Consider the following 9,479-nt stretch of genomic DNA (forward strand, 5'->3'; position numbering starts at 1 on the left):
ATGTTTTTTCCTGTATTAAGGTAATCCTAAATATCAATCCTATTGTGAAAAAGAATTAGTTGTATTATGATTATGTAATGATGATAAAGTATACATTATTTTACCCTTAAGAACAACTTGGATGGTGTCTGCTCTATGAGAAGGTGTGAAGACCTAATTGTGTCTATGCACTTTACCTGACAAAAAAAAAAAAAAATAATAATGAGAATTTTAGTCATTAAAATATAAAATTGTTTATACAATTAAAATCAATATTAACAATATCAGTACAAAATATTTTTGAAAAATAAAATACTTATTTAAATAAGTAACATGTTTTAAATAATAAAAAAAAAATATAATTTATTAATATTAAAAGATAATTGTTAGTTTAATTTATTCTAATAAAATATTTTGAATTCTGGACGGAATAAATAAATCACTAAGGATAACATAAAGCATCAGGTTTCATTTTTTTTAAATACTTTTTTGGTAATTTCTATTAAATGTATATCATTTCCTTTCATAAGTTCATAAATATCTAGTTCATTGTTTTGACCCAAGTCTTCAAGTGATTTATGTGTACAATTGAGTTTCCACTTTGCAGCAAGTTCGTCAATTCCATATTCTGGATCTCTTTCATGATATGTTGTCATAAACTTGGCCAATGGATTACGTTCTAATAAAAATGATATAGTTGCTATTAGATCTTCAAACATAGTTGGTTCGTAAAAACAATCTGATCCAATTATCAAATCAAATGGTCCAATATTTAATGTTTCACGGAAAAAGTAGCCCCACTGCAATCCAAGTACTCTTATCTACATACAAATTAACAATATTATGAAAAGATAATTAATAATTAATACAAATAATCTAAAAAACATTTACTTGTTCAGGATACAAGCCATTCATATAGCAACATTTTTGAACATGTTTAAGAGTTCCAGGTATAGTGGGGTCATCAGTTAATGTAACAATAGCCCCACATTTAGCAGCTACTATACCAGGTAAAGAAGTTCCAGAACCAACTTCTAATATTTTTTTTCCAGGCAATTCAAGTCTATGTTCCCATATAATCCATGCGAGTACAGGTGATGCAGGCCATACATAATAATGATAATCTCCTTCTAGAGCCTATAATAATATAAATGTAATTAATTGAATTGTTTAAATAAAATAATGATAGGTTTTGTAAGATATGGTTTGTACAAAAATCAAAATATTTAAGCACCTGAGGGATGGAGACAAGCAAAGAGTCATATTCATTCACTTGATTGGAGCTAGTAGTTGCTTTTGAATTGTTAATTCTTTTAGTACAAAATGTGAAGTTTTTGATACTATATTGAAGACCTTTATCTCCTTCCATCCAATTTTCTGATATTGTTGAATTATATCCAAGTGCAAACAATGGATCCGACGTAGTCTTAAACTGTTGCGGTGGAGGTTTAATAGGATTAATGGTCCAATCTAAACAATTTGGTGGTACTTGTTCAGCTGGTGGCAGTCTTAGGCTAGAGGTTGATGGGTAAAATGACTGTGTAGGATTTACCGCTAAAGGCATGTACGAGGGAAAACTTTGACTGTTTGGCCAGGGTGATAATGGCATTGGATATGTAAGTTGTGCAGAAGATGTGGATGGTTGTGCTGAATCCAGTTGGAAGTGGTAAGGAGGGAACTGGAGTTTTTCATCAGCGTTTGTTTGTAGGTGGTTTTCATCTTTTGATGTGGATGGTCCAGGTTGACAAAATGGCGGTAAATCCGAATTCATAACGATTCAATAAACTTGAATTCAAAACATTTTCAAAATTATTAATAACATCATAAAAAACTTTGATAATTCATTTTAAAAATTGAAATCGTTGAGCAAGTTACAACCGACGACTAGGTATGTTTTACAAATTTAAGATCAATGTTTTTAAAAATTTAAATGTTCTGATTAAAGCTTATCAACAATATTGTTGTATTTTATGTTATCAACAAGATAAGCAAATCTTATCCGTACAAACAACCAACGATTATTACTTGTTCACCAAATCAGTGGCGCAACAAATAATTTAAAATTACTTCTAAAAATAAGTTTTAATACATATGAGTACATGACGTAACACTAAGTTATTTAATATTGGATTACATGAAAGTTGATTCATTGATATTTTTCTAGCACAACTGCACTGATAATATTAAAAAAAACTAACTAACCTACAAGAACTACAAGAATAAGTTTATAGTAAGTATAAATTATACATTTATACATATCAACCAAATCGTAGTTAATCTGTCAGTGTTCCTAGCCATTTAGCATATTTCCGCCATCATACATTTTTACCTTTCCCTACACATAACTTTTTTACTAACAAGATATACATTTTAGAATTTTAATTCAAATTTTTTTAAATGTGTTTACTAACTAATGTTTTACATCATTTAAATTCAAATTTAATCGTTAAAAAATAAAAACCAACGAAAAATGATTTTAGTGACTTCTTAATAACCTATTCGATATTTTCATTCTTATAAATAATTATTTTATTAACATCTAGATTACAACTTATATTAATATGTTTAAGTAAATTCATTTAACTTTAAAGTGATAATAATAATTAACTCACCGTAGAATTTCTTCTAGAACTTCTTTTCACGAATTTAAAATATATTAATGATCAAATATTGGAATATGAATAAATATAAATACCTATATTGACTGGAGTTGAATTTTGAATTATACTTTTAACTTAAACATACGCATATCTTATATTTAATAATAATAATAATAATAATGCAAATACATTTTTAAAATTATTATACTTTGTGTAATATTATAATAATGTCATATATTTTATATCGCAAGCATTTTGTAATAGTTGTTTATTGAATATATACCTATTTTATATGTATATTATTGAGTGGTAATGTATTTTGAATATCCTAAATTTATCCTTTATTATTATATTAATACTATAAAATATTAGCTTACATTAATATATACTTTGAGCAAATTCTTGATAAAATATATACTATTAATATTAACATATAACAATAAGCATATTTTATTTTGGCATTTGCTTCCTTTTTTTTTTTTTTTTTGGCGCGCCCTCAGTTTGCGCCAATTTTGCCAAGCGTTAGTTACGGTTCTGCATATTAAATACCTTATATAAATGTAAAATAGACGAAAATCAATGATTTTCATCATAAATTTAAGTGTCCTAACAGTTTTGAGATTTAAGTGATCTAACATCTAACAATACATTGGTTTATTACGTCTTATTTTTAAGAAAAAAGAATCCTGGGTTGCAGGAACATTGGAAATTACATATATTACATTTATAAATTAAACTATTAAAATCCCAATTCCTGGAATAATGAAAACCTATTATTTATTGATAGTTCTGGCTATTAGGTTTTGAATAAGTCGTCAGACATTTGATTTTCAGTTTTTGTTATTATAGCGCTTATCAAGCCATCACCTAGCTATCAAATTTGGTGATTAGGTACCTATATTGTATCTTACAGAAGGGAAAGCTTCGTACATTATATATCACACATAGATACATTTCCTAATTATTTAATCAATAACTCTGTCAGTAAATATTTATTATTTGACATTGTTGGAAAAGTAATTACAATTATCCAGTAAATCCATTATTTATTTAAACCATTCAGTTATCGGCATTCATTTGATGTGTTTTATTGCACATCACCTAAGCGTGTCCAAAATCAACTGAGTCAGATTAAAATAATTTCAAGGATTTTTTTTGTTTTTTAATAATTTCAAGTGAACAATAGAGTAAATAAATTCCAGAGCTCTTCCAAACTAATTTAAAAATATATTTTTAGTATAAATATTTTTGAAAGTTTTTATTTCTACATTGAGTATAGGTTGATAGATAGGTATGAAAATAAAATATATAAAAAACATATTTGAATTGAATTATTTGAAATTGAATAACTAAACAATATACACTATACAGTAAATTACCTACATTTTGATAATTTTGTTATTATTGTTTTTAGGTACTAGACAAATCAAAGACTGTAACTTCCATTTCCATTGACATGGGATATTTAAATATTTTATTAATTTATTTAACTATCTTTTGCAAATTCTTCCCTTTGTCTGATTATTTGTTGGTTTTCTATTTCAAAACCAGTAATATTGACTATAGGTCATTTATTTTTGAAATTCTAATATTGTATTTGTTGTAGTGTTGTACAACCCAAAAAGGTTGAGTAAAATGTTGAATTAGAAAATTGAGCATTTTATCGTCTTTCACAGTCTTATATTCCTCGTTTTTAACTCGTATAATAGGTATATACTTTTCTTTCGAAGGTCAGTAATTTTTCTATAATATTTACAATTTATAGTAAAATAGTATTAATAATTTATCAAAACAATTTTAATTAAGAACATAAGTAAATGTCCTAATTTTTAATGATATAAAATTAATTTTATTTAGGTTTATCAATATATAGTTTAATTTTCCATAATAATATATTGTTGTATATTTAACAAAAACAATATAAATATAAGCAATTAAATTTAATTTGACGTTTAATTTTTCAATATTATTTTTTACGGGTATTGAATAGAATATTCAATATTAAAAATGGAAAATCAAATTTTAACATCAGGTACTATAAAGCTTATTTATTTATTTTTTAAATAAATAAGTATGTTCTTCATTACTCTTCTAAAGACTTGATCATAATTTTAATTTACATGGAGTATAATGTACTTCAGTTTTTAAAGAAATTTGATTTAAATTCTGAATTTTAGAATCTGTAGGCAGAATTTGTTACGAAACCAAAGGTTGTTGCATTTCCCTTTGTTTTTTTAAAGGAAGTAATTTGTATATCATAAACATTTTTTTGAAAGACGAATTATACAATCCGGCAATATTCAGTGCAATATTTGTACATATTAGTTTAAAATTAAAGAACATTTTTAAGTAATGTGTTGAATAACAAAAATTTAAGTTTAGACAAATTGCAGTGGATGGTACATGTCAAGTGTTGGATATAGTATTGATACAGTATTGTATTAGTTCACAGAAAGTGTTTTGGTAAAATCTGAGTATTGAATTTTAACATGGATGAATGACACCATACAGTAAACATTTTTTGGTCGAATAATATACCATGCATATATGTTCTTATTTACCATGTTTTATCTGTGCAGACATGCAGTGATCAGTCCAAAAATCGTGCCAAGGTTATATTTTATACTCTGTGCTATATAGTACCACAGTTAGCTTACAACTAGTGTTTCAATTAAATTTGTTACTGCAGTGACAATGTGCTATGATGGTTACAACTTGTAACACACAAACCATGTGTAATTGTAAATAATTGATAAAATAATACTTTTTTTAAAACGTCGTGTGTATAAAAGTTCTTATTTCTATACATATAATACAAAAAAAAAAAAATATTACTCAATTGGTAGAAAAATAAAGTAAAATCTTGAAAAATAAAAAGTTCATTATAATAAAAATTATGCTTGTTATGTTATAACTATTAGATTATATATATATATATATTAAAGATAATTTTATATAATATTATTGGTAGAAACTCGTTAAAAAAAAAAAAAAAAAAATCAAAAATTCAATTATAATATAAAAATTAATTTTAAAACAATAAAAATAGGAATTTAAAAATAAATAAATAACTTTACAGGCCTTTTTTTCATACTTTGGTACTTTATCAAAAATTTAAATTGCAGATAAAATAGTTATACAAATAAGAAAAATGATATAAATACGCTTCATGCATTAAAATAAAAAAAAATCATATACAATTCATAACTAGCTTATTTTTTTTTAGTAGACTAGTAAAAACATGATAAATATATCTGTTATTTTGTAAAAAGCATTATCATCATTTGAGTTTAAAATAATACCAAAAAATGTTTTTATAACAAAAAAAAAAAAAAATAAATTAATAAGAACTTATTTATTTTAAACGATTTTAAAGTTTAATACATAAAATTACAGCTGTAGGTACAATAATTATAGTAGACCATTCTTCTTCCGCCTCGTTTCAGTACTGATCGTTACTACTGCCCTCTATCAGATGTTTAATCCCTATAGGGATTAAACGTTTTTACTGGAATCGCTTGCTTAGAGCTTTCCGCTAGTAAGAGCTTAGGGTCCTCGGGGTTGATAGGCACGTAACACAATGTGTTCCCCTGAGGAAAACTGATAGTACAGAGACAAAATCAATAATTTTTTCTATAACTGAAACATTTAAAAAACATTAGATATAAAACTATTGATTTATAGATATTGATTACTTCTATTAGTGCGTCACTTAATGACAATTTTCCCACTTCAATAATATAAAGGTTTTAAAAAAAGTTAAGTATACACATGTATATAATGATTTTATTGCAGACATTTAATGAATTTACTATTTCTTCCTTATTCTTTAGTGATTCATTATTATTAACATTTGTTGTCAATTCTTCTGCAAGTGCAAGGACTTCTAAATTGTTTGATTTTGTTTTGATATAGCTGCTTGAATGGAGACGGCAAATTTTAAACTGGCATAGTTAATGTACGCGTTTCGACAATCAGAATATAATATAATATTATCTCTATAGCATTTCAATACCGCCAATTTATCATTATCAAATGAGTCATTATTTTTGCATCCCGATTCTTATTATAATCTTGTTCTTAGTTGAATCAAGTTGATACATTTTTATGTTTTTTTAAATAGCCTAAAAGTAAACAATATAGTATTTTTAGTTAAATTAATGTAAAAATAAATACATTTAAATACAATTATTATGTTTTAATTAAAAGCATACATTTTTAATGTCTTCGTGTCAAGTTTTCGTTTAAAGAAACATTGATTCATTAAATATAATTGCTACTATTGTAATTATATAAACTAATATATATACCTACATACATATATCAAAATCCAAATTTTAATAGGTAAATTATTTAATATTTTTTTTTAGTGGCAGATAAATCATCAAATAAAAAATAAAATATAAAAAAAACTAATGATATATTTTTTTTAAATTAAAATTTCTATTGTAATAAGTAAATATTAATGAATTTAAATTTTCATGAAAAATAATTTTAACCACAATATAAACATTAAATCATAGATAAATATAAAAACTTTTATAATTAAAATAATACCTACCTATATTAGTTTTAATAATAGTTTAAGACAACTGACGAATGTATAATAATAAATTCCTTGTATGCATACTAATGTAAGATCAGTAAAAATGTTTTGATTACATGAATAGGTAAATATTCTGTCACTTTAGAGTTGTTATCATAATTGGATATCATTGTAATCATGATTTGCTTGTTTTTACCGATTATTTTAAAAAATACTAAAAAATTTTAGTTTGAACCTCTTTAAAGTACAAATTAGAGTCAATTAGTTATTCAAAACCACTTTTAAAGTTAAAAATCGAACGAATATAGCTACTTATTGTGTACACAGACACAAAAACATATATCATTGTAAAATTTATGTATTCATTTTTCCGTTCAGAATTTAAAAAATATCTTGAAATGTATTTAGTAAATATAAGCTAAAAGGTTGGTTAGTTTAAAATCGTTTTTTGTCTACACAATTATGTATAGAATTATGTAAGGAATTCATAATTAACACATCCATCAACATTATTTAAAATCACGAAAATTTGAAAATTATTTTGTTGGTATATAGTTAAATTTTTTTAATATGTTTAGTTTTTATAGTTATTGCTTTTATATTTAATTGGATGTACAACTTACAAGTTCCCTAGTAGCCAGCAGGTGTAAGTATTTTATACTAAAACTTAAAATTATAAGAAAAAATATTACCATAGTTGTTTGTATATTGATGTTCAAATGTTGACGATATTAAATATTCAAATGAAGAATAACGATTTTAGTTGTTTCGTTATAATTCAAAAATATTATTCGCGGGGACTTTAACGTAAATTATTATATATTTTTCTCTACTTACACAATGACTTTTTAAAAATATTTTGATTAATTTCAAACTACTATCTATATCTATATTCGTGGTAAAAATGTACATTTTTACCACGAACCTATTTATACTCATTCTACATTAAGTCGATATTGACTACATTTTGAGTGATTCAAAATTAAATTACTATAATATATTAAATGTATACAATTTACTTACTGTTGTTATAAAGTTAATATTATGATAAATACAATTATTTTGGAAAAAATAAAAATAAAAGTAAAAATTAAATTTACTATTAGTAAAATAAATTAATATAATAGCAATACAAATACTTAAAAAAATATATTTAGTAATATAGGCTGATAAACCGTCTCCACCCAGTCGTTTTTTTCTTTTTTTTGTGCGCAATGATTTATCATTAAATTAAAATTTATTAATTCCATTATGCATATATGTGAAGTAACCTATACTCAATTACGAAGCACACTATCGACACCTACTGCACAGCATGATGACGTCAAGGTATTGACATCATTCACTTATTCGAAGGATCATATGTGCTTACGTTAAGTTCTAATTTGTTCATTATATGCGTAGTCATTGATAGGTAAGTAGTAGGGCTTAAAATTTCTTATGGGTATTAAAAGTACATGTGTACACGAATTCCGTTAACCATGCATTCGAAACCCGTGTATTTAAAACAGTATATTTACTCGTAAGTTTTCTTTACGTTTACACGGATACTCATTTATAAATCATATGTAAATCTAATTACACGGGTTTTCCTTGATTATATGCGTGTATTTAGAAAACACAAATTTTAATTTATATTATACAAATAATTTTTATTAATCTTTAATCTATACTACGATAATTAATTTGTTCGTTGTTATTCGTTACTTGTTCGACTTATTTCTACGGTTTAGTATTATCGGGGAACATTAATCCTTACAGAAGTTTTACCTTAATAATACTTAATAGTTTAATGATAATACTGTCAAATTCAACAACGTAATTGAAAATTTCCAATCAGTTGACAGTTATTACTCTCAAAGTTTTCGCTACAAAGTGTGAATCGGTTTCAACTGTTTTTATAATTTTTGACAGTTAAAATAAAATCTGTTAATATGTCAAAATCAAAAAGTTAGGTATATCAGTATGCCGAACGTGTAGAAGATAATGGTTATTGTAAAATGTGTGATGTAGACGATTTAAATACATTTGAATGTGCCGTTGAAAGTACAGGATCAATGCATGTCGACAAAAAATATTTTCATGTTAGTTTTTTATATAAAAATAGAAATTTAATTGATTAAATTATTTATTAACTTACGTTACCTATATTTAAAAATTAATACATACTTATAATATAATTTAGAACACATTTTGTTGTTAAATTGTTAATTATTTAAAATGCATTATATCATGTTATCTAAAACAACAACCAAAGTAATATTTACAGTAAAAAAAAAAAAAAAAAACTAGCTATTATTATTGTTGATATTGTATTTTATTGCCATTATTTGTTTACCTATATAATTACTACG

At 24.5% G+C, this 9,479-nt stretch overlaps 1 protein-coding gene across 1 annotated transcript; it reads right to left on the reverse strand.

Moving 5' to 3' along the window:
* Positions 1–369: 369 nt before the first annotated feature.
* Positions 370–1,899, reverse strand: LOC112596363 (methyltransferase-like protein 23). Its single transcript, XM_025342005.1, has 3 exons — positions 1,214–1,899; positions 871–1,116; positions 370–800 (listed from the first exon to the last, which is right to left on the reverse strand). The coding sequence occupies exons 1-3, from the start codon at positions 1,748–1,750 to the stop codon at positions 441–443; spliced, it is 1,143 nt and encodes a 380-aa protein (XP_025197790.1). The 5' UTR covers positions 1,751–1,899; the 3' UTR covers positions 370–440.
* Positions 1,900–9,479: the final 7,580 nt, after the last annotated feature.

The sequence above is a fragment of the Melanaphis sacchari genome, unplaced genomic scaffold (assembly GCF_002803265.2).
Source record: "Melanaphis sacchari strain LSU unplaced genomic scaffold, SCAv2.0 Contig31_pilon_pilon, whole genome shotgun sequence".
NCBI lineage: Eukaryota > Metazoa > Arthropoda > Insecta > Hemiptera > Aphididae > Melanaphis > Melanaphis sacchari.

Bases quoted from the DNA above. Each gene is read 5' to 3' on its own strand.
- LOC112596363 (XM_025342005.1), bottom strand. From the start codon at position 1,750: ATGAATTCGGATTTACCGCCATTTTGTCAACCTGGACCATCCACATCA. The intron at 1,117-1,213 runs GTGCTTAAATAT...ATATTATTATAG, and splicing joins TGCTTGTCTCCATCCCTCAG to GCTCTAGAAGGAGATTATCA. The intron at 801-870 runs GTAAATGTTTTT...ATTTGTATGTAG, and splicing joins ATGGCTTGTATCCTGAACAA to ATAAGAGTACTTGGATTGCA.